Here is a 24,991-nt window from a genome sequence, read left to right as displayed (position 1 = left end):
CTAGTAATTTGACTTTGCCCCCCTAATTACTTGGCAGCTTTTCATTTTAGATTCATGTTTGGCATCTCTCTTGAGAAAAAGAAAGCATCTTCAGATGCCATTGTTCTTTAAAGATGTAAGTAGGCTCACAATGGAGGACTTACACATCTATTAGGAAGCAGGGCTAAGAGAGGAGCTCGAATACAGTACCCTATTGCTCAATACCTAGCAGAGACTAGAGAGTGTCGAGAGCATAAGGTGTTTCATTTGTTTAGGTGATTAATGAGCACTCCCCTAGTGGGCTGCAGTGAAAATTGAGTGTCTCCATTTTATCAATGCATTACAATCATCTCGTTCCTTCCTCAACTCTCCACCTTATAAATCATGGCCTCTGCCCAATTTTATGGATGGTGTGTATGCAATTAACACGGTGTACACACTGCAAAGACGCATGTCCAGGCCAGTGGTACACCGAAATGAACGTACGTCCACAACTGTGGGAACACATGCACTAAACACACTTTTTGTTGTATCTGAAGGACATATGTTTGCCTTCATCAGCCCCCCAGCACAAGTGCTCGGCAGAAACCGCAATTTGCTCGTTCTACCACAAATATTAACATTTCCAATCTGTTGTGTTGCGCTACAGCAAATAGAACCGACACGACTCAGAGACTGTTAATAAATCATGATTATGAAGCACCATTGGCTGCAGCTTCCCTCGGCAGCCAGTGAATAAACTCCATCCCAATGCTGTCTGTGGGCACATCCTGCATGATGATGCAAGTCGTTAGGTAATTATACAGCAATTAAGATCCGGATAGGAGAAACAGCAGGTTGGTCCGCCCTCCTGGTGACAAATGATGAACAGGGTGTCTCTAATCAACTCACTTTGATAGTTCCTCTTGACCTGAACTTTCAGATTTATGGAGAGCGTCTTTTTTCTTTTTTTATTGAAGACAAGCCAGCCGGCTGTCAGAACATGACATGCCATTGGAAAAAAGACTGGCTAATTTTAACTTGCTTCCTTCCCTGATAGTCAGCTAATGCTATTCAAACCAAGAGCCTCATGCCAAAGAACACAACAAGCACAGGAATTTTCGATCCATGACTCAGAGGAAACATCGTGTTCCATATTTAACACTCAAAATATTTCAAAAGCATCCTTTAAAGCGATTGTGTGTTTGTGGGTGTATAAAAAAAAATCTTCACAGCCTGCGGGGGACTTGTCAGGTGTGAACTCCATTAAGATGCTAAATGCAGCTAAGCTCAACCTGCAGTTGAACGGGTTAATTAATAAATAATGGGGGGGGCTTCTTTCAAACAACTCAGAATACAAGGACATTTGTGTTTAGACCACAATCTCTCCTATCTTCTGACACTTTCAATATTTTTAAAGAACAGGAAAAACCACACTATTTCTCACATCTGCTCTTGGATTCGGGTTGAAGTTATTGTTGGCACTGAGTCCTGCCCTACATTAAAGCACTTACAAATTACACAGCGTGTGCAGGAACAGACTGTTGGATACTGTATTAATACAAAGGAAATGTGTCTGTGAAAGACACATTTCTCAAGGAAACTTGAGAGGAGACTGCACAGAAGGGAGTCAAGGATGCTAAAAACAAAGTCAAGGTGACTGGGGAATCCAGGTGCAATCCTAGCTGAGAGGAAGAAGGAAAGCCAGAGAGCGGCTGACTAGGGAGTCTGGGGAACAAGAAGAGGCAGAGAATAAGTGTGTGCGTGTGTGTGTGTGTGAGAGAGCGAGACATCCAGATTGAGAAGAGACATAAGACACACAGGAAATCTGCAAGCAAATTAGACATCATTAGCCAAGAGGCGGCTAACAAGTCTAATTAGGGGGGAAGCAGGCAGGCAGCGATACCAGACTTGCTTCCGGACCTCAGATGCACACACACTCATACAAACACACACACACACACACACACAGTCACAAAGCACACTCAGCCAAAGCTTCAGGCATCTCCTAACTAGGTCAGATCTCTGATACTTTAAGTCTGAGGGTAGGAGGCAAAGATAGAGAGGAAGAGAGAGATTGAGGAAAGATAAAAGATGGAGGGTGGGACCTTGGATGGGAGAGTTGTCTGTTCTTGGTGAGATGGAGAGACATATATAAAGCTGGGAGAGTGAGATAGTGTGGAAAAATAACTGCATAGAGGTTGACTTGTTTACACACCCAACAGCTGTTGTTTTACTTCTGTCATTTACGGGACACTGCGTTTAGGATATGAATCTGAAAGAATACTGCAGCGGCTGTTATTATGTCTGCTGCGTTAAATACACTCGCCTACAGTAGTTTAGCACTGTTATTATAAAGATTTCTTGTGTGAAATGCAGGTATTGCTGTATTAGCACAGCGATCCAGTTCTCAGCTTGAGTGATAGCTTGCCAATACACCTGAGGAATGACTGAGTTACATTCCCTTGAAGCGATGATGACTGAATGTCAGCTCTGGGAAGACAGAAAAATGCTTCAGTCGAACAGCCTGCGTCTCTTTCTGTTCCCTCTCTGCTCTCTGAGAGGCACAGTGACAGAAAATATTGTCTCAACAACTTCTGATGATCCCTCATCTCATAAAACGCTGGCTGAATGCTTCGGAAGAAGGGCATCGTTGCCTAACTAGCAACTTGGATCGGTTTAATATTTTACAACACTGTTTAACAATGAGCAAAGCTTGTTGTCATGGCCAATACTATGAGTGCTAACAGTTTTGAGCACTGACTTGTGAAATGGTGGACTTTTAAATGACTTTACTAGAACATTTCTGTCTTACAATTATGATTAAATTGCCTCGCACAACGAATACAATCATAATGATAATTTTAGGGGAGTGGCTTTGGAGGGAGGCCTGAATGGACGGGCTGTAAGTGTGTCGCCAACTTGGCGACTTTCCCGCTAGATTTAGCAACTGTTGAAGTTAGTGCTGCTAGCTACTTTCATCTGAAGGGACTTGGCAACACTGGGCTGGGTTTCACAGTTGGAAACTTTCAAAATCTAGCTTACTTACCCATCGTTAAAAGGGAGTGATTTTGGCACAGCACGTGTCTTTCAAACTTAACTTTTCGGTAAGTATTTGTACCCTCAAATTCAAGCTGATATACTTAAGTAATATCACTTGTTACCGTTATTTTCTAAAACCTCGCAAACCTACTCAAAAGCCATAGAAAACAATTTATAGCTGTTTTTACGGGCTGTGGAGCACATTGACTTTGGCATGTAAAACTTGTGGAGTTCTCCTTTAAATATAAAAAGTTGTGCACTTACATTTTCCGGCTTTTTTTAAAGGCTTTTCTACATGTACAGGTATCAATGAAATAGGTCGATTGGTTGTCAGGGAAGTGGCACCAAAGTCATTATGCACACAGATATTTCAACACAGTTGTGTACATAACAAATATACAGTTCATGATTCACTTATCACCTGTCTCTGGATGACAGGTTCCATGCTGGTGGCAGTTGCATGGCACACATGTCGAGAGAGGTCCTCTGGCAGAGTCTTCCCGGGTGAATCCCGGGGCACACCGCTCGCAGAACTGGCCTGCAAACCCCGGGGGACAGGAACAAGATTCCACCCATGGGGCGGGAGGGTTGGCCGGACCAGAGGAGATGAGAGCTGAGGTCAGGGTTACCCCCGCAAGCTGCGATGTGTCTGGAGAGGAAGGAGGAGAAAAGACGGGAAGATCGCTTTGGCGTAAAACTGATGCTTGCAAAGGTCAGTATTAAACTGACCAATTGTTGCCTCAGTGGGCTTTTTAAGTGTTTGGGGCATCTGCTTTTCTCTGGAATCAGGGGTATGTGTAGATATATATGTGTGTGTGTGTGTCTGTCCGTGTTTGTGGGTCTCTGTATCTCGTTAAGCAGTAGGTTATTAGCATTTGTTGCAGTGCTGTCCCTCCCTCCCTGTCTCATTACAGGTTCTGGCCTGTGTTTACAGTTAACAGTCTGACACCCACCCACCCACACACACACACACACACACAAACAATAACAGATTCATTCTCCCACACGCCCATAAATGCCATACTTAATACTCACTTGCACACACACAAGCGCACACATACGCCCACACACGTACACTCGTCACCCAGGGAATCTTTGATATAGCAAATGAATAAATCACTGCAGCACAGCAAGACAAGAAGAAAAGGAGACAGGAGAGTCGGTGGAGGTATGTCAGATGTGCAGTTCCTGTGGGGTTTCAAGATCCCTCTCTCCTCTCATGAATAGTGATGGCAGCAGGCCATCCTGAACCGAATCCCTTCCACCCTACACTCTCTCAACCACAGCCACAGAACACAAAATTACTTTTGTTCCTGGGCCAACGCTGTGTCTGCTGTCACTGAAGACACACAAGAAGGATGGATGGGTGGATGGATCGAATGCTCTGCACGATATGTAGCTTTGTCCGATAAGGAATTAACCATGTGTGAATGGGTGGCTGCATAATGAGGGAAATCTGTGCGGAAGATCCAGAGGAGAGGACGGACCTTGACTTCTAAGAAGTCATGATCCAGCCAATCCTTCAGTGATGATGAAACCCAGTTCATTTGCACCTCTGAGGGATAATCAGTAGGCAAGACTGTCCTCTTCCCTCTCTACGACTCGCCTTATCCTCTACCCTTTACTCCCCTCTATCTCCTGAATTCTATTAGCTCATTCAATGGGGGAAAATGTGCAATTAAAACAATATTCAGACACTGAACCCTATATCGCAGTTAATTAAAATGATTTAATTTGAAGTCATGCTGTGCAAGTTCGAGCCATCAATCCTTTCTACAAGAAACCCTGTCGGACAAGTCAAGATTGTAATTCCCTTGAATCTCTAATGGCTCGCTGCAGCCCTGTGGACTATGACAGTTTAGCTTTCTTTTGGTGACTGTATATTACGCTATTTATTATAAACTTCCAATAAGGCTATGCTCTCTTTTCAAAACTCTGTATGTGGCGGAAAAAATGAAAGGACTTTCCTGTCAAAGCCCACCTTTATAGTCTCAAAGACAATACTCTCATTAAAATAATGCAGTTCTGTTCGAGGAGACTCTTTCTCTCTGTGATGCAGAGGAATTTAAAGAATAAGGAGAGTGTGAGAGGGAGAGAGGAGAAAGATGAGAGGACAGCTTTATGAGAATTTGGAATGAAAGTTTGCTGCGCAGCCTGCAGCGATAAGGCACTTCCAATACAGTGTTTGAGACCTAACACAAATCATTAACAGAGCTTCTCCCCTGTGATGTGCAGTAGATGCAGTGTAAACTGTGTGTATGACTTTGTTTGCACGTTCATGTGGGTGGGTGGTTACGGGAAACAATTTGGTGGAATATGCATGACTGGGCTTCAGACTTCTGTGCCAGTCTTTTTGCAAGTGGAACACCACAAAAGTGTCACAACGCCTGCACTGAGCAACTAATTAAAATGGTGTAAGTAAGTGAGTGGGAGCTGGTGATTTTGACCAGCTGTTCTGTCTTTTTGGTTCTCTAATCCGCAGTAATGCCTCTAAGATCCTGCCTGTACTTTACTATACAGACTATCAAATGGTAGAGGGAGCAGGGACATGATACAAATAAGAGGAGGATTTCGAGAACTAGTTACTAACATCTGGGAATAAATGTCCCGTTCTTTGCTGAGCCAGATTTGGAACAGTTGAACTATTCCCCGAATACAGGCACTGACATTGTTTTAGCAACTATTTTTGGTGCAGCTGTAGCTACTTTGTGATGTCAATGTATATTTGATAAATAAAAATGTCAAAGTTTGGAAATCTTTCTGTGGCACTTCAAATTTTGCTGATATTGTTTGGAAATGGTCATGCATTTAACAATTACATTACATGATGTTTATTTTCCAACCATAACACCTAAATACTGTAATTGTAGTGTAAATGACAAGTTAAGTTAAAAGACAAAATAGAACCAAGACTAGTTGTGTTAATTGCATTTTTGCACACACAAACAGACACTTACAGTTCTGTCCTCCGGCGTTGCTGATTCTGAAAGCTGTCAGGTTGTAGAGGAGTTGTTGGAACTGAAAGGCAGACAATGGAGGCTTAAATCTCATCTCATTTTCATGAAGCCTGTGAGACAAGAAAACAGAAAAAACATCAGTAACAGTATAGTGCATTCACATGCAAACAAACTGTGACTGAACACCACAAACATTTTAAAGGTACAAAAGGCTAAACAGTGTAAATGTGTGTGTGTGACTTTTTAGAGCAATTTAATTACTCTCCACAAGTAAGAAGCTACCGCACGGCCCGTCACAAATGTGCTTAACCTTTTTATCGGAGGTTATCTACAGCACTACCAGGCAACACACACACAGTGTGATGAAAAATTGAAATGTGCTGACTTCAACACATATTCAGGGTCTTGATCACTGAGCTTTGCCATCTGCGGAGGGATGTTCTGCAAAGCCAGGCTGCACAGCTGACATCTGCCTGTTTTATTCCAGGAATCATGCACTCTTTCCATCTTGATGAGAGGTGCTGTGTCAGCTCCACACAGGCGATGCAGTGTTACAATGTTTTCTCCCAGTATTGTGTGAAGGTCCCAAGAGAGAGGAGCTGCAGCGTGAAGGAACAGATTCATGTAATCTTCACGTACAGGTGTACGAAGCACAATTACAGGTAACATTTTCTCCCTAATCATTAATAAGAATTCATGAGTGTCTCAGTTTCTAATAAGCCACTAAGTGTGCAGTTATAAATTCAGGTGTTAATGACTGGGTTTTGGTCCAGGTGGTCTGCAGCTCTTTTCCAGAAGGAGAAAAGGAAAAAGACCAGCCAAAGGAATTTTTTCACCACCAGGGAATACCAGAGATTTTGTGGGCACTCTAGTGCTAAAGCGAGCATTATGTACGGACATTCACAATCCCCAGATGAAGAACTCCTGAACTTTCATTTAGTGCCACCATTTGTTGTTTTGAGTGAAACATCACAACTACTACTGTATGAATTACCAGGAAATTAGGTGGAGACATTCGGGTTCCCGTCAGGATGAATTGTGGCAACTTTGGTGAAGTCTTAATATTCATCCGGCGACAGGTCGAAAATTGTATCTGTCCAAACTGTCCAATTACCTGAAGCTTCAGCTGTAACTTTGTGTTTAGCAATGATTAGCAAATGTTAGCATGCGAACCCCTTTGAACTACAGTGAGTATATAGTATATCTATACATAAGTTGGGGGAGGGGGTTTCCAAAGCTATTTGACCTTCGACAAGCAGTTCTGACTGAGTATACTGGCCCGTTAAGTAAGGCCTTATGCGTGACTGTAGACTCGTAGAGGCATTCGTTATAAATCAAAATTATAGAGGGCGTCTTTTTTGAAAGTGGTAATCAATTATAATATATGGACCTTGTAGTCATAGGGAACAACCTGGAACGAATGAAGTGTAAAACCTTAAGTTTGTTGACCATATCAGCCTTGGTCAGGCCTTTCATGTGTGTGCGTTTAATGGCCTCTATTTTATTAGGTCAACAGCTCTCAGCGCGACACTAGTTCACTTTCAAAATGTTTTTGGTTTTTTTGGTACATGGCCTCTGTCTCAGCATTCACTTTTTTACTGTGCACATGACAGCATCTGTGTGTGTGTGTGTGTGTGTGTGTGCATTCCGAGCTTGCCACACAGACTCTCTATCGGTGCGGCAGTTCCTTGTTCCTTGGCCTGACATGTAGGCGCAGTAATAAAGAGAGGCAATTACAAACTGGGCCTCAAAGCCATGGTAATGGAGCTGGTCAGACAGAGATAAGCAGAGTGTGCATGAAAGTGAACAAACTCCCAGTCATGCTTTCCCTATGGAGCGTCAGTGTCCCTTTTAATCAGCACCAAGCAGAGCGCGGAGAGCCACACTGTAATTAAGCCTGCTCCGCTGAGGATGAGAGGAGATCATTGGGAGAGAAAAACCGAAAAGAAAACTGGACAATTGCGCACCCAGACACACACACAAGCCCCCTTAGAGAGAAAACAGAGATAGAGATACAAGGTGAGCAAGACAGCAAGACATGAACAGTGTGTGAGAGACAGAAAGAGAAACAGAGAAATGATAACTGGGAAAATACGTATGCATGCAAATTGGTCTAAAACCGAAAATACAAAAGAGTTACTCGAATAAAATGTGCAGGGGGACAAATTATTAAATAGCCTCTTCTAATTGTGCCAATCTGCTTGTGAAAAAAACAAACATTTTAATTGGATTGGCGATACAAATTGTAGAACAACCGACTACGGCGTCCAACCCAGTGAGTATCTCACTATCAGCCAAGTTTTCAATGGCTCTCTGATCCTCACAAATAAAAATGAGTCATCAGGCTCGGTTGTTATTCCTTATCGTTCCGCCGTCTGAAGCAACACGCACTCACCAAAGTTTGTGACTCATTCCACGGAAGAGACTGTAAAGAGCTGACTGAAGAGTTGCCTGCTTTATTTATTGATTAACTATTCAACCTGTTGGTTTAGACCTCTACACATTTAGAAAGATTAGTGACATGGCTTGTAGTCTAAGTTCCTTTAAGTAAAGCTTTGTTGTTGTAAGACTACCATATCAATTTCTCCTTGTTTTATTTATTGATGATGAGACTGTGACAGCCAAAAGTTGCTGCCAATTATACATTTATACATACATGTGATACTATCAGAATTCTAATAAAATGCAGTTTGGAACAGAAATTTGAAAGGCAAACCTAAAATCTGCATATACAGTATTTCATATCATAAATCAGGAATTCAATTATTGACGACAAATACAACAGCTCTGGTTACCCACAAAACGTTATTGTAAACTCAAGTAATACAAGAACTGAGCTTGGGAATGTAATAAATCAGAAATGAATCATAGGTTTACCCCCATATAACGCCATGTTTCTTCTCGCTTTCCTCAGTCACTCATCGCCTTTTTCTTTTTTGGCAGCAATGGGCCTGCTTTCTGTTTAATATATTTAGCTGGCCCTGATCTCTGATCAAAGTCAGTGAATTTTGAAAACATGACAGAAATGAGCTCGGTGCCAGATGGACCACATGCCTGCACTACGACAGCTCTGCTGACTCCTGCAAATTGGCTCATACCTTTTGAAAGGCAATCATATGAGCAGTTATCTGATTCTTTTGGCAGTGACACCAGTGAACAGCTGATCACTGTATGTAGAACGTTAATCATCTCTGGCGTTCCTTATGGCATACATATTATGCTTCCATGCGGCAGACGTAAAACATACAGCTACAAGCAAGGCAATAAAAACCTCCCCGCCTACTGGTTTCAAGGGAACAGAAAGTGAACAAAGGGAACATCAGAGAGAAGAGTGGATGCTACCTTATATAAGCCATTCACCTCCCCCTCTCATCTGTCCCCTGCGCTCAAATCCCCACGCTTCCATATATTTACCCATCATCTGATATTGAAATGATCTCCACTTAACAGTTCAACATGTTTGTCAGCCATGAACAAAGATGCTGTCAGTCAACAAACACGTGGACTGTGTGTGCTTCTGCTCATGTTAATTTAAGCTTTCACATGCTTTTAGCGAAACGCTTGAAAATGTGTACACATCTTCGAAAACATGATTATTTTTGACACATGTTGCATCGGATTGTTGCAAATCACACAGCCAGATGGCCACATGGATTGACGTGCTTGTGTGAAAGCTTAGACACATGTGTGTGTGTGTGTGTGTGTGTGTGTGTGTGTGGCAGAGAAAGGCAGGAAGAGACAGAAGAAGTGTGAGGGAATGATAGAGAGCATGCACTGGAGTGCATCTGTGCATGTACCTGAGACGCGTAATGAGATCTGTGGAGAACTTCTCCAGAGAGGAACACTTAATGACAGTCTCTGTCCCCCAAGCTCCAGTGCATTTCAGAAAAGGAACCAAAGAGCTTCTTCAGCCAGCGGCTCATGGTGCAATGGGGAAAGTCATTACTAGTGCGCAGACACCAGAGAGAGGCGTGGAAATATTGGAGGGGACAGGAAGACACAAGAAGTGTCCCAGTTCAGGGGCTAGATCCTCTGATGGGGCAAGCAAAGAAGATGCATCCTACTTGACTTGAAGAGCCTCTGCACAACGTTAAGACTATTCACTGGAACCAAACTAATGGTGCATCCAAGAGCTCCTTGTCAACTTGAACGGTCAAATATTTAAATGTTTATCATCAGGAAGGTGGCCTTAAGCGGTAGATGTTGAATTCCATATTAATTGTTGTTTTTTACCGCACCATGCAGCTCTTACAAACCCACCGTAGGTACCCACTCAGCACCAATGTTGTGTGTTTACAGCAAAATATATTGAGGGATTCTCGAGGCTGCAAAGGATGACCTTTGAATTCAAATTGCATTTTTATGCAACATTTTGAGAAGCTGTAATCAGACAGTCTTTGTCAGCCCAGTACGGGAAATTGGGCAGCTTCCAAAACCTATAAACATGTGGAGAGCTGTACCAGATTTCAGAGATACATCAAATAGTTGGTGAAACATTGACTCAAAACCATAAATGTGAAGCCTGTGGTGGTTCTAGAGGAAAAGTCAGGGGATCACCAAAGTTATTGGGAGTCAGCCGCTGACATAATCATTAAACAGTCGTGACCAAAGTGACAACTGATCAGACCTCTAGAGCCAAGCTAGCAGCACGGCTAAAATTATTCAAACTATAGAGGATATAGACGGTTTGCATGCAGCAAATAAATGCATTAATATCAAATATAGCAGCGTCAAAGCGATATATTCCACACTAAAGCAGGTATTATTCCATCATACTGCCATTACTTTGCCAGTAACAAACTTTCCCATCAGCTGACACTCCAGTTGAAGGGGGCATCTCTTCTTTTACCCACCACACTAAAAGCAATTTCAACAACACTGTCCTGGCCTTTGTCAAATTGTGTTTTCCCACCAACACAGACAACGGTGCGAGTATATTGACTCCTGCCCAAACTGCCAACAGTCTTAGTGGGATTCCAGACAACCAACTGCTGCATGAGCACTTCCTTACAATCACAACAACATTCTGCAGGTTTACACTTCACAACCCTATCAGTCAGACCACTCCTCAGCGCGGAGTTTGGCCAGCGCTTTGCTCATGCTTTAATCATCATGTGTCATCATGCTTCAGTTTCTTTAAAATTGAACATATCCCTACTTCTTTAGATTCCTTTCAGCAGCAGCCAACAGACAGCTGTCCATTGTTATCACGACTCTAAGAGTGTGATCCCAGAAGTATGTGGAGGCTCTACAGGACTGTTTCGAGCTAATGGACTGGAACATACCCAGCTCCCTGGCTGCATAACATGTCTATTTCCATGTGGACCCTGAACAGTTTGCTGTTTCTTGCAGTTCAAACAAACTGTAGAAAACAAAGAAAATCAAATCTCTACCCAGGGGAGAGAGAGGGTTTGCAGAGCTGGCTACAGGGAGGAAGTTATGCTGGTCCGCGTGTGCTGAGGAGGAGAATTAAAGAAAGAAACACTGGGGCAAAATTGAAGACAAATTGCAACAAAACAGTGTGAAGGAGGTGCTGAGTGGGATGAGAAGGATTACTGGCTACAAGACGCCATGCCAAGTGGGGGAAGAGAACAAAAATAGAGTGAATGACTTAAGTCTGTATTTAACAGGTTGAATGCGGAGACCCACCCACTCCCCCAAGTTGACGGACCATATGAGATCTCTCTCTCTAACAATATGACTGATTACGCTCCCGCTTCCCCACAGGCCGTCACACCAGGGGTCAGCTTTTCCGCCCCAATCACTCCCGCCTCCGGATTGACCACTTTACAGTGAAGGGCAAGAAGGAAAAAAGGCCTGCAGGAGAGAGAGAGAGAGAGAGAGCAAATTGTTGCAAGGAGAACCACGCGGGTAGAGGATTTCAAGCAGAGTAAGTGGAACAGTCCTTCATATAGCTGACGGTCAGTCACAGCAACAAATTGGACTGGTCTCACAACACAGACGATGAGAGTAGGCTGCTTCCTTTAGGAAGGAACGACATGTTCTAGCACCGTCTGCCTTTTTGGTATGTCGGTGAGGCAGACGCTATGAACATCTTGAAGGAAGAGGCTGATTTTGTCACTTGGCCGAAGGCAAAAGCTCAAGATAGGTTCACATGTTTTTGAGTCTTTAGACAGTACTCACATGCCCATAAGTATATTGGAAGATTTATTTAAGATAACTGCATCTGGGATAATAAATAATAAATTAAAAACAATTATAAATGTCTCAGAACAAACGTGTTTAAACAGTGATACAAATAAACTCAGGGTCATAATATAGTGAAGAAAAAACTAAATGCATGCTGGCACAAGACGGCTCTCATCCAATCAAATCAACAATTGGATGTGCCAGGAATTTCTTCAATTAAACAAAGCTACAACTGACGTAGTTGTTTTGGAGCCAAGAAGGAACAATTAAAAGTTGCCACTCAACTCCAATCGGCAATATTAACAACAATAGACCAATCCAGAAAACTTGGTGTAGTCATGGACTTCAACATTCAATAGTAAGTCAGCTTACTATCACCTTTAGAATATATCAAGGATTAAAGGACTTATGTCTCAGCAGGATTTGGGAAAACTTGTCCTCAAAAGACTCGACTACTGTAACAGTGTCTTCACAGGTCTCCCTAAAAAATGGATTGGAAGGCTGCAGCTGATTCAGAACGCTGCTGCTCGAGTCCTCACTAGGAACAAGAACGTGGATCGTAATAGTTTACATTTCTATGATCGGCTCTTCTGCTACATTATGAACCATCCAGACCTCACGGGTCTGCCTTCTGTCCCCAGAGGTGAAACTAAACACGGAGAAGCAGAATTCTGTTTTTATGTACCATATATTTGGAACAAACACCAAAGAAGCTGCAGGTCAGCTACATTTCTCACTTCTTTTAAATCAAGGCTGAAGACTTTATGTTTGCCGCTGCCTTTTATACCCGTCTTATTCTATTTTAGCTTAATATTTTCTGTTCTCTTTGCCTTGCCTTGCTTTAGTACCAGTTTCCAAATAGAGATGCTAATTGACTGTCTTCAACACAAACAAACTATTTCAATTTAAAAACGTAATCTAATCGAACAGTAGGCAACAAGAAAACAGAAACAGCAGACTGACAGCTACAAGTAATGTAAACATAATCAGCTTTTTGTGACAGGAACTGTGTCACAGCTTGATTTTGATTGCTGCAGTTTTCAAAGAGGTGCTGTTGAATTCTAACAGAAACTACACCTACCTCCAAGGTCTAAATATTAGTAACAATTGTAATGCCTCGTCACAAGGTTTTTGTACAATCTACATACTACCTTTACTTTGCTCCTTCAATGACAGAGTTTTTCTCATCAAAATCAATAATATCAGAATTCATCTGCTGTCTCTCCGTGGCTGCTTACATGCAATTTGAAGCCCCGGGGTTGGCATATCAGGCTGCAAAGGGACCACTGCCCATATAACTGTACTTCCAGGCCACGGGCACTCAATCTAGCACTCTGCATGCTGTCGCTATAATCCACTTAGCTTTCCTTTCCCTGCCTCCTAGAGCATACTAGTAGAGTGACCTTGCCGGTCCCGTCAAAATATCAGACTCCTATAGCTCCAGAGAAGTTTTCCTACATTCATATATCGGTGGCCTGATGTGACCTTTTAAAGAATAATCCCATCTTTCTTAAACTAACCTGTTTTTAGCCACGCTAGCGCCGTGGCTCAAGGGATGGTCGTTCAACGGGCCCAACACTTTGGTCCAGACTGAAATACCTCAACAACAATATGATGGATTGCCATGAAATTCGGTAGAGACATCCACGGCCCCCCCCCCCCCCCGAGTCCATAAAGGCTTAGGTGATCCTTTGACTTTAAAACTGGCGCCAACAGCAGGTCAAAGTTTTCACCAGTGACAAATTTCAACATCTGCTTGATGGATTGATACAAAATCCTGTGCAGACAAGTCTCAAGAAGGTTCAAATTTGTGGTTTTAAGTAAAATGAGATTTAGTACACACATTCACATTTAGGAGGAATTGCAATAATAATTGTAATCCCTTAATTTTACCTCCTTGATAATTTGTCAGCTAAGTGTAAGTTTGACTCCTGCGCTCCCTTACTATCACCTATTTTTTACTCTTGGTGACTTTTGTGTCATTCCACTTCTGTACACATTTCCCATCACTCTGGGTGAGAACATCTGCCAAATGTATAAAATGGAAAATTGTAAATGCAATGCTGCTGCTCTGTACCTGCAGATCTACATGACAGCGAGCGCACGGGGGAGCTGGCTCATCACTACATTTATATCCTGACATTCTGCTGGGACCATGACAGCACTGTCAACGTAGTTGAGCTGCAGTCAGTGCATGGGTGTCCTGGATAGTCTGTACTCTGCGGACTCTATGTCTATATTGTAACAAGGAACAAGTCAGGCAACAGGGAGTTGCATAGCTGCAGAGAAAAACAAACATCCCAACATCCATTCTTATGCACACATTAAGGCAAACGCTTTGGTATTCTCCAGAGACACAAGTTCAACAGTAAAAAAAAAAAGAAAAGCATGTGCACAGACTTACAAACTGACGGCCCCATGCCTGCATCCTAGTACCTGACAACGAAGGAGTGCTGCAACGTGAGGCCGGGGTCGTGGTCAAGCACCGGTTGGGGTGGAAGGTCAGCAGATAGGGTGACTCCAGAGCCTTGGAGGAGCAAGGTGACGTGGTCGGGGAGCAGCTCGGAGGTCTCGGAGGTGAAGGTGATGGAGAGGAGCTGGCCGTAGCTGTAGACTTGATGACCCAGGAATTTATCTGGTGGGCGATCAGAGGTTGGATGTTAGAGAGGTGAGTGTAGTCAGCTTTATTATTGAAGTATCAGCCAACTCTCTGCCATTAATGTAGTAAACGCAGAGGGCACACGGATTTCTGTTTGTGCAAGTGTGTTGTGGTGGAAGCTGAATTAGCATTTATTTTTTGTGGATATTCAGAAATATTCTGCCCATTCCTTTCTCTTTCAGTCTGTGTGGGTGTGTGTGTGTGTGTGTGTGTGTGTGTGTGTGTTCATCAGGGCAGAGGGGTACAGGCTTTTGTGAGCACACATAAAACACTGCAAGAGTCTATGTGTAATTACCCACCCTCTCATCTCTGGCTCATTACAGCACATTTACAGGACTTCAAAGATCTTAGCCACCACTAGACATACCCCCACCTCACCACCAACATCCCAAAGCTGGCTAAAGGAAAAAACATTCACAAGTGGTGCTTTTGATATATAAAAATAGACAGAAGTCTTGCTGTCCAACACATCACATGCTATTGTAGAACATCTTGCACCAGTTCAGCTGTAAAAATGAAAAAATCATAACAATCTTTGGAAAAAAACATCTATGCTGCCATTCTCTACCTGCTCTAGGTGAGCGAGTGGGCAAAACCGACAGGTTGCACGCTTGGTTGCCACCTTGATTTTGAGTGTAATCGTGTGTGAAGTACATCCTCAGCTGTTCTGGGGGTTGGGAGGGCTAAGGACTTGAGTGGGTGATTTTGCTTGCGAGGTGCCTTTGGCGTCATGCCGAGCAATTCAACAGCCTGATCGTCTAATATCTGCTCAACCAACCGCCCCCCTTCTGTACATCTCCAGCCCACTCTCACTGTGACATTGACGGTCAGATTAGTTTGTGTTTTCATCTGACCTGCAACACTTCTGTAAGGCCACACGTTTTGACACACCAAAATCAGGTTTTTGGATGCTGTCGGTTAATGTACTAATCAGTGATGTGTTAAAGTTATTAGTAGTAAGTTATTACTTTATTTGAGTAGGGAGCAATGTAATTAGTATTTCAATTAGTTTCAATAGTGTTTTTGTTATTGTTATTGTTTCATGGTCCAATAAATATTAGCTTTACAAATCACTTCTTTTTATTTATTATATATATATTAGTTATATATCATAGAGTTAAAATTAAACTGCTCTCATGTGTTGAAATTGTCACACTCTGGCTCTGTGTCCAGATGCCTTCAGGTTTCTTGTGAAGAGTGGGGATAGTTGTAGACTTTGTTTTCTTGGTTTTGGGTTTTCTGTCTATTTACACACCTGCTCTGAATCAGCCTCGTTAGTCCTTTTCTTGTTCCCCTGCCAATCAACACATTCCCCTCACCTGAGCTTCTCTGCCCATCTCTACACCTACACTTCACTCCTTGTTAGGTACGTTTGTATTTAAATCAGGCGGAAACCTCTGTCTCTGAAAGGTGAAGCCATTGTGCAAGTGCCTTAAGCTTGCCTTCTCTCTATTGGCCATCAGGGGGCCCTTTAGAGTAAAATAGGCAACAAAACATGCTTAGGGCATGGCTTTTTGAAAGGGTGCTCACAGCGTTGTCCAGTCTGGGCGTTGTTCATGTTTTTAGTCTTTGAACTTTAACCCTTTCACAGTGTTTATGAAAGTACATTTTAACAATTTGGTCGCCGAAAAATGTCTTATTCAGCGTTCGGTTATACTCAGCTCCACAATCTCGTGTCACTTCTGGTTCCAAAAAACTAAGATGACGACTAACAAAACCGGCCAATATGCTGAACTCTAGGCTTCAATCGTATTCCACAAACCAATGAGTGATGCCACGGTGACTATACGTCCACTTCTTATATAGTCGTGTCATATTTAAGTCCTGGTTGAATCCTTGGTTCTGTTCTGTAATGTTCAGTTTTGCCTTGCCTGCACAGACTTTAAATAAAAGTTATTTCTTTCTATTCCTGTTGCCTGCCGTCTCCTGCATTTAAGTCCACCTGCTCCACTCTCCATGAAACAAGTGACACATTACTGTGTCTCTGTTCTCTCTAATAAGCTGCAAACTTTCACAAATAACGAACCAAACTCAAAAAGCTGAGCTTTTTTCATATTCGTAGATAAAAGAAAAGATCCTGCTGCCTTCCGTCTCAGCTGTTACTTTAAGCAATTCAATTTTAATGAGAGGATACATGAATGAAGCACAACACACTGTGTTATCTATATTTACCATTCAACACGTGGGATCAGTATTTGTAAGAAATGAAAAACAAGCAGTGATGGAAGGGGAAAGGCTTCAATTACATGACCAATCAATAGCACTTTCTGTTCTGAGTCCAGTCAGGCATCATTCATGTCAATGTGACTTCAGAATCAATAGAAAATAGATAATTACAGCCAATCAGGAGCAGGGGGAGCAGCTTAAAAACCACCAATCGGCAGTAAAGACAAAGCGCTTTCTCAAGGGAAATGAGCTTCCATACATCTCAGTGTAGTTTCAGAATCAATACATATTGATGACAAAGAATAAGAAAAATCAGGCAGTCGGGAAAAGAAAAGAGCATTAGATTAAATCCATCACCAATTAGATAGGAATGCCTTCAATGAGCTCTCTCACAGCGAAACATGTTACCAAGTGGAAAAACAACCGAAATGGATGAGGGGTAAAAACAACAACAATAGATCAATACGCATTCCTGACTCCAAGAAGCCACCACTCATACGGTGCAAATTCAGACCCAAACACAAAACGGATTGCTTTTAGTATTAAAACTATTTGCCCAAATTTCCCCCAAAAAATATATTTTCTTACTTCGTATTTGCTGTTTGTACAGCATATGGATTACATTTACTCATTGAGCATGATGATTAACGTTAGCTCCACTGGTTGGGATGATTTTATAATGAAAGATAGCAGCAGCTCGGTAGCTAGCTAAGAAGGCTGGCGCTCGGTGTGTTCAGGAAATGCGGGCAAGAGAACAGTAAATGTTGGGGGATGAAAAGAGAGAATCAATGAATGATTAAGTGTGCACCAAGACCTAAGAAAAGGAAAACTAAAAGGCTGAAATATAAATAGATAAAAGCATAAAATCGCCTTGTTTTTATACTAAATAATAATAATAATAGCATTTAGTAATTGCCTTTTGTAGGTTCTGAGCTCCATATAGCACACCTTTGTGTGGATATTTTAATAAAATTTAGACACAATCTCTACACTCTCCTCTATTAGGTGCTGCATATTTGACATCGGCCAACAGATGATCATTGTTACATTAAGGTAATAAGTGAAAACAGTCTCAGCAGAGCCACCATTTTTGGGAAAAGAGAAGAGGCAATTAGCTATATTTGGGAGGTGATGCACTGTTATAATGAGTAATATAGGAAACTCGCGTTCACAGAAAATAAAAGTCAACAGATATTACTTTTGAAATGATTAATAGTAAATATATACTGCACATTCCTTGCATAACGGTGGGTAATGAGCCCAGTAATGCTGTTGTGTGACTAAGCTAATATTCTTTACTAAAGTGCTCCCTTATGGTTGTGAGTGGTTATGTTCCAGCTTGCTGGCCATTATTCTGCTGGAGTCGGATTTGCGTCAGTGTGGTTCCTGGTGGTTCTTTCTTTGTCTGTGAGGACGGAGGTACCACAGCATAATTACTCATAACCCTAATAGACCATCCAAAAATGGCCGCACTTGCGGGCCCCTCTCCAAAGCAATGAATCACTATAAAAAAAAACAATGAAAGGATTAATCATGTGTAAGCGTGATCTGCTGTCTGTGTATTGCCGTGGATTTATATTCATTATTATATCTCACATGACAAATTGGAGAGAATTAAAAAGTTTAGCAATCTCTAAATACCACAGTGTGCCCGGCTGCACATACAGTATATGAGGATGTTTCTCTTCTCACAAAACTGAGATAGACTTTCTTTGAAAAAACATGTGTAGTACTTCAACCATTAGGCAATGAATTGATCAGCTGATTCTTCATTAAATGGTTTATTAAAGGTGCATCATATAAGGAGCGGCTTAAAGCTAACGGTGCTAATAGTATTAACAGTGCAAACTTTGAGTGTTCCTCAACATGTCAAAGTATTCCTTAAAGCAAAAATCCCAACATTTTAAAATGTAAAAAATGAAAGTAATTGTTGCTGATATTTTAATAAACAACAAAACGGAACAGAATGAAGAGAACCAAAGCTTTAACTTGTGCCATTCACTCCATTTTGTTTCTCTGTCTTTCAGCATGATCTGAAGTCCACCGGCTGTGCTGCCGTTGACACTCTGCCAGGAACATGTAGTCTCTACCGTAACAAGTGATAGATTCCCCTATAAATTTGGGGGAATGGCAGAGGAGCCTGCGATCAATCAGGGGGTTTAGACTTTGCTCCAACCAAATTAAATCAACTCAATTTCAATTAAATCCCAGCCGCCTTACACAAACACAAGCCCCACTGAGGCTCTAACATCGACCAACGATGCAGACAATCTGAGGGCAAAGGATGGATGAAACTTTAAACTTTTAAACAGGTCTAACTCGGGATGTTACCATACTAGAAATCTAGTGTTAATACTGATACCACTGATATTCCACAATTCTCGATACCACGTAAAAAACAAAACAATTAATGCCATGTACTTCACCATGCACTCTGCATCATTGTGCCAATGCTGTGATCTAAAATGAATGAAGATATTGGATGTTTTTGACAAAGCGCTGTTGTCAGTGGGAACAGCCTTAAGTCCTCAGAATGCTCTAACAAAGTGGCCGACAGATTGTCTAAAAGCGTCTGAAGTCCCCCCAGCCAAAATCTCTCCAACCTTGGAATTGGCAGGACCACGCAGTGATTGGTCAAGTGTTTGGAGGGGAAGAAAGTAGGCATGGATTCTGTCACTCTCTCAAGCTCTCTCAAGCACAACATGATGAAGACACTGGCCGAAGAACTGTCTGTGTCAAGACAACAGAACACGCAGGAGACACAGAGTTCTCGGAGAGAGATTGGGGATGCACTAGGATGCAGGCAGGAGGAGGCTATGATGGCAGGCTTTACACCAGGCCTTTGAGTGAGGCCATCTGGAATGGGTACCAACACTTTTACAGTTAGATGTGGCCAGACAACAATTTGCACAACTGAGTTTGTTTCAAGCATACTTTACTCTCAAGCCACACTCAAGCACTCCTTCACCTTCTATGTTGGTGTACTGTCCCTCTGCTTCTCATTTTTGTTCATTCTACTTTCTCTTTCTATCCCTCCACTCATTTTTCTCATCTTCCTTTGCTACGTCTTCTTTCTGTTTTGTTTCCAGATGACAAAGCCCCCAGACTGGTTTACATGCAGATCTGGGTGCAGGTATTGCTCAGGTTGTGTGAGGCTCTTAGCTTAGCAATTGCTGCTTGAATCACAGTGACAGGTAGCCTGGAGCTGCTCTCAAGGATCCTTACTCTCTTCCACTCCTAAACTGAACACAAGAGCAGCCATATGCTGCACCCTTGCCTTCTACAAGAGGGTAGTTTCATTTAAATTCAGACATTTTCCCTCCCTTCTTTGTTTTCCTTTTCTCAACTCCCTGTTGCTTCGGGCTTAGCAGGTTGGCCTGTGCTGCAGATATGAAAAGGATCAACATTGCAAGCTCCTCAACAGATGGCTGTAAGGACTTATGTTAGATGATCTCCCCTTCAGCATGAAACGCTGCTCAGCCAAGAGAGCCACAGTTACTGTCCAGCAGAATCAAGTGCTGACCACAGTTGTTGGAGGCAGGTCAAAGCAACTGTTTAGGGAGGTACTTCATGTTTGTTTATGATCGTTCCTGGCAGCTGAGCTCAAGTGTTCAGTCTGTTGATGGGGACTTGAGCCCCGCCTGTGTCAACTGTCAAGCAGATGTCCAGGATCAGGAGCAGGACAAGTCGTATTGCACATGCATCAGAGGAAGACTGTGTCCCCAAGTGTCTACATGCATACACATTTCACACGTCTACCTGTATACATTTAGGACTTTGGCACTTGGCGTACTAGTAGTGACAGGAAGAAAGGGGAGCAGAAATAAAACGTTTTCATGCGGTGAAAAAGAAGGAGGAATAGTGATGTCCTGACTGAGTTGGTCATTTGACAATTGGGGTGAAGAAAGGAAGAGGTGAAAAGAACGAAGGCATGAGCACCTTGTTGGCCTCATTGTCACTGGGAGTTCAGGAGACTTAATAGAAATTCTTTCTCTCTCTAATTTTCTTTCATACTGTCTCAAACTCTTCCTGTCTGGTCCAACAACTCCTTGTCAGGCACTATTGAGGGAACATTGACCTCTTGTCCTCTGCAGCGACGGCTGATATTTCTGGAGCTGGGTGAGCTACGCAGATCCCAAACCCCCGTTCTCTCTAAGAATTCAATAAAAAGAGCCTATGATTGAATCCGGTCCCTTGTGTGACAGCTGAAGCCCAAGACAAACTACGGTGACAAATACATTTGTGGGAATCACAGAAATTGCATTTCGCATGATGCTCGACGCGGAGTTGTCACTCAGAATTATATCGTACTCTGGTGAAGAATACAGTGGAGGGATTTCAGCACAAATACAAATTAAACGGTAAAAGAGCAGAGACATTGGCAAAGAGAGATAATTTGAGAGCTGCTTTCAAAGCTGCTGCAACTCTGGTCTAATCTTTAAAGTTACTGTACACATGCACCACTATGAAAAATGGAGAGGAAATGAGATCATTAATAGGGATGGCAAGGCAATAGATTTGTGCATTTATTATGTGGAGAAACAACATAAACAAGCACTGCGCGAAGTAGATAAGCAGGCTGCCACAAAGCTGCTCTCGGCCAGTTGGGCCACTAATCTGTGTGTTGTGGCCTACAGAGACGTCACTATAGCCCGTGTGAAGAAGAAAGCAACTTTAAAAGACGCTGTTAAATATGTACATTTATAATTACACATATATATGGCAAAGACTGTAGGCATTCATTATGGACTTGCACATGTACACACACACACACACACACACACACACACACACACACAGCAATCAAACTTGCACATCCATGTCTTATGAGCGCATTCATAACGACATTTTACAAATTATGCCTGACCACCAGGCTTTGTCACATCCTGCTGTAAGCGTTTCATCTTTCTAAAAAAAGATTCCTCCAAATGGAGTTGTTCTCTGTGATCGCGCGTTTTGGGCATTAAGCCTCCAGGATGCAGAGTTAATGGGATTGCTCCTGTTTTGCTGTTGGCTGTGGACTGCATGGCGGCTGGAGGGGCTGTGAGTTGATGCCTAGAATCGACTTAGTGGAGACAAGAAGAAACCAAGCCAATTTTCACTTTGTTGCTTCTCCAGCATGGCCAAGACATCCAATTCCATCAGGCCTTTGCTGCTGGGGCGGCTGATAGAAATGGGCCCTAAGTCCTGTAGCTGGGCCAGCTTACTCCCTTATCTTCTAATGGCTCTGATAACGGATTGGAGGAAATGGTGTCAGAATAACCTCCGCATGACCCGCTGCCAAATAACCTGATTAATCTCACTAAGGAACAACAGGAACAAGCTACGGGTATTAAAGATGCTCTACTAACACCAATACAATTTACATATTTGCTAGAGGAGCAACAGCTGGAGGATTTATTTACCTAACAACATAAATGTCAACAATACTAACACTGCTTCCTGGAACAGTATCCCAGCCATTTGACCCTTCCCGAGGTAACGATCTGTCTTCATGGATGAACTCAAATCTCTATTATTTTCCATTCTGACTCACCAGGGGCTTTGTAGAAGCCGATGTCTTCCTCTGTAAGAGGCAGCAGGTAGACTTCACCTTCCTTCCACAGCAGGGGGTACTCCTGCCCTCCGGAGAACTCTCCCAACCAGCCATCCTGATCTGGAGACAACAGCAAACATGAATCATAGATTTCCTCTGCATCACAAACAGCCTGGATAGATATGGTACATACTAGTGTTCGCAAAGAGTTTAAACATTTGAGTTCTTACCGGAGATGTGAATTCAGATTATTTTTCTATTAGTTTTATTCTATCTGTGATCAACAGAGAAAAATACAACAACTGTGCACAGTGGCTCTAAGGGCTCAACACGCTGAAACTAAAGAAAACACACATAACTTTCAGCAGATTATGTGCAATAATATATGAATCATGCACTCAGAATGTTAGAACTGAAATAAACCTAAATCGCTCATTTTCCAACACCATTGGCAGGTAGTCAACTTCTTTTTTTTTGTGTTTTCTAAAATTGGTTGTTTTCTTCTGCGTCTGCAGCTTCTTTCGTTATGCTGCATATGTGTTGTCAAATTGGTTTTCTAATTAGTCAGTGTTTTGTCTGTTTGAATGCCTTTTCTTAAGTTGCAGAGCGTTGAGCTCTTGAGTTTTCATCTGTTCTTGGCTACATGTTAAAAAGGCTCTCTAAAAATAAAACAAAACCACATATCCAATAAGTTGATATACAGGAAAGAAACACAGCGACGTGCACAAAACAGTACACACTCACTGATAAATAAAACGCACAATAAAACACGTGGTAGTTAAGGAAAATTAAGACGGTCAGAACAAAGTAAACATCGTTGGTCTTGTTAACTTTAGCTGGGTAATTACAATCCCACCTGAACAAGGAAACCTCATTATTATCTGGTGAGTCAAGGACAGTACCTTCAAAGAAGTCAGAAGTGATGTTGATGGCAGCATAGTGATCGGACGAGGAGCAGACCAGCGAGTGGCCGAAGCAGAAACACGCTTGGCATCCTGCTGGGTTCACTTGTTGTAGGTTGAAAAAACCTGGCTTGCATCTGTGGGTGCACACACACACATACCCTCATGCATAAAAAGTAATTAACATTCATATGCTGCACACGCGCCTCATTGCAGCTATTTACCACATCCTTGCTATAGTGTTATTCTTACTAATCGCTGTAAGTGCTGCAGACTGCAGTGTTTTGGAAGAAGGGACCAACTGGAGCTCAAATGAAAGGACCGTGAGCTCTGACCTACAGACACTAGCTGCCATATGGGTGGGAGAGGAACACCGCTAAAAATCAGCCACTACACTGGTCACATTACACAGGAGAGGGGCTTGCTCAACGAGCCGTGAAATCACCAAAAAAAGTCAACAAACATGGAGCACAGAATTATTCAATAGTTTGAGACCGGGGGCTGTGTGTATTGCTAATGTCACGGTGGGTTTATCTGTTTGATCCCAAATCCCAGAGGAGCAAGACGGAAGCAGACAGAGGGGAAGCAGAGACGGGGTTATTGACATGTTGGAAAAGTCATGTTCACTGTCAAAGTAGTCACAATGACGGACAGCGCCAAAACATGGAGCGATTTTTAGACAAATGATTCTTAAACCTTTAACATACTGCCACACCTGCAGGAGGGAAAATACTGCAGCAAATATTTGTATTCATTACTATCAAATCTAGGAGTGATAATATAATTGTTTCAAGCTCATACATTATTAAAAACACTATATTCTGTACATAGGAAGGGTTTCAGTTGTTCTATAGGGGAGGGTAACCACGGGTCATATGTGTGCACATACGTGATGTAAGCAGCAAACTTATAACACACCTGTCACAGCTCTGCCCCTCCACGTTTGGCTTACAGTGACAACGTCCATCCAGAGGAGAGCAGTCGTCCACAGTCCCGCTGGGGTCACACTCACAAGACCTACAGACAACAAGTGAAGTAAAGGTGAAAGATTTAAATCCACTGCACCAAACAAACGTGTGTGTGTGTGAACAGGAATTTAAAGGTCAGGGATAATTTCATTTGAACTCCACGAGGATATTCTCTATTGGCTTGCCCCCTTCCACATCACAGATGGTCAGCTACACAGGAAACCGTGGGGTGTCTTGCTCAAGGACACCTCGACACCTTGGTCTCCCTAATAACTTTCAAATAATCAACACTAAGATGCGAGATTTAGTGCACAATCCATCAGAAAACAGGAAAGGCTGTGTGACCAACCTTGAAGAAAAGCAAGCGAGGTGCACAGTATGCGTCAGCGGTGACTTGGACAATGTCAAAATGCGTTTGATCACCTTCATCGATTGATTACTTTTCTTTGGAACTGAAACACAGAATCTGTTTTTTTTAACGAGGCACTATTACAAATAATTCAATCATCCCAAGGCAAGCCGTCTCCACTTGTCTCTGCTCCAGTGGTCTGAATAATTCACACCTTAACTCGACAGCCTGATTTTGCTGCATGAATAAGAAAAAACTGTGTGTGTGTGTGTGTGTGTGTGTGTGTGTGTGTGTGTGTGTGTGT

At 42.5% G+C, this 24,991-nt stretch overlaps 1 protein-coding gene across 1 annotated transcript in view; it reads right to left on the bottom strand.

The window, feature by feature from the left end:
- lamc3 (laminin, gamma 3) overlaps window positions 1-24,991 on the bottom strand; it is a 98,052-nt gene that overhangs the window by 27,558 nt on the left and 45,503 nt on the right. Inside the window, exons 7-12 of the mRNA XM_031860425.1 lie at window positions 24,289-24,387; window positions 23,371-23,507; window positions 22,469-22,588; window positions 14,544-14,742; window positions 5,958-6,067; window positions 3,422-3,649 (exon numbers count right to left, since the gene is read on the bottom strand). Coding sequence (XP_031716285.1) covers window positions 3,422-3,649; window positions 5,958-6,067; window positions 14,544-14,742; window positions 22,469-22,588; window positions 23,371-23,507; window positions 24,289-24,387 — 893 coding nt within the window. The remainder of the gene's footprint in view (window positions 1-3,421; window positions 3,650-5,957; window positions 6,068-14,543; window positions 14,743-22,468; window positions 22,589-23,370; window positions 23,508-24,288; window positions 24,388-24,991) is intronic.

Source organism: Anarrhichthys ocellatus, unplaced genomic scaffold (genome assembly GCF_004355925.1).
Source record: "Anarrhichthys ocellatus isolate YVR2014 unplaced genomic scaffold, GSC_Weel_1.0 scaffold23, whole genome shotgun sequence".
NCBI lineage: Eukaryota > Metazoa > Chordata > Actinopteri > Perciformes > Anarhichadidae > Anarrhichthys > Anarrhichthys ocellatus.
Note: the sequence above shows the minus strand (reverse complement) of the source record. Positions and strands in the feature narration are given on the sequence as shown.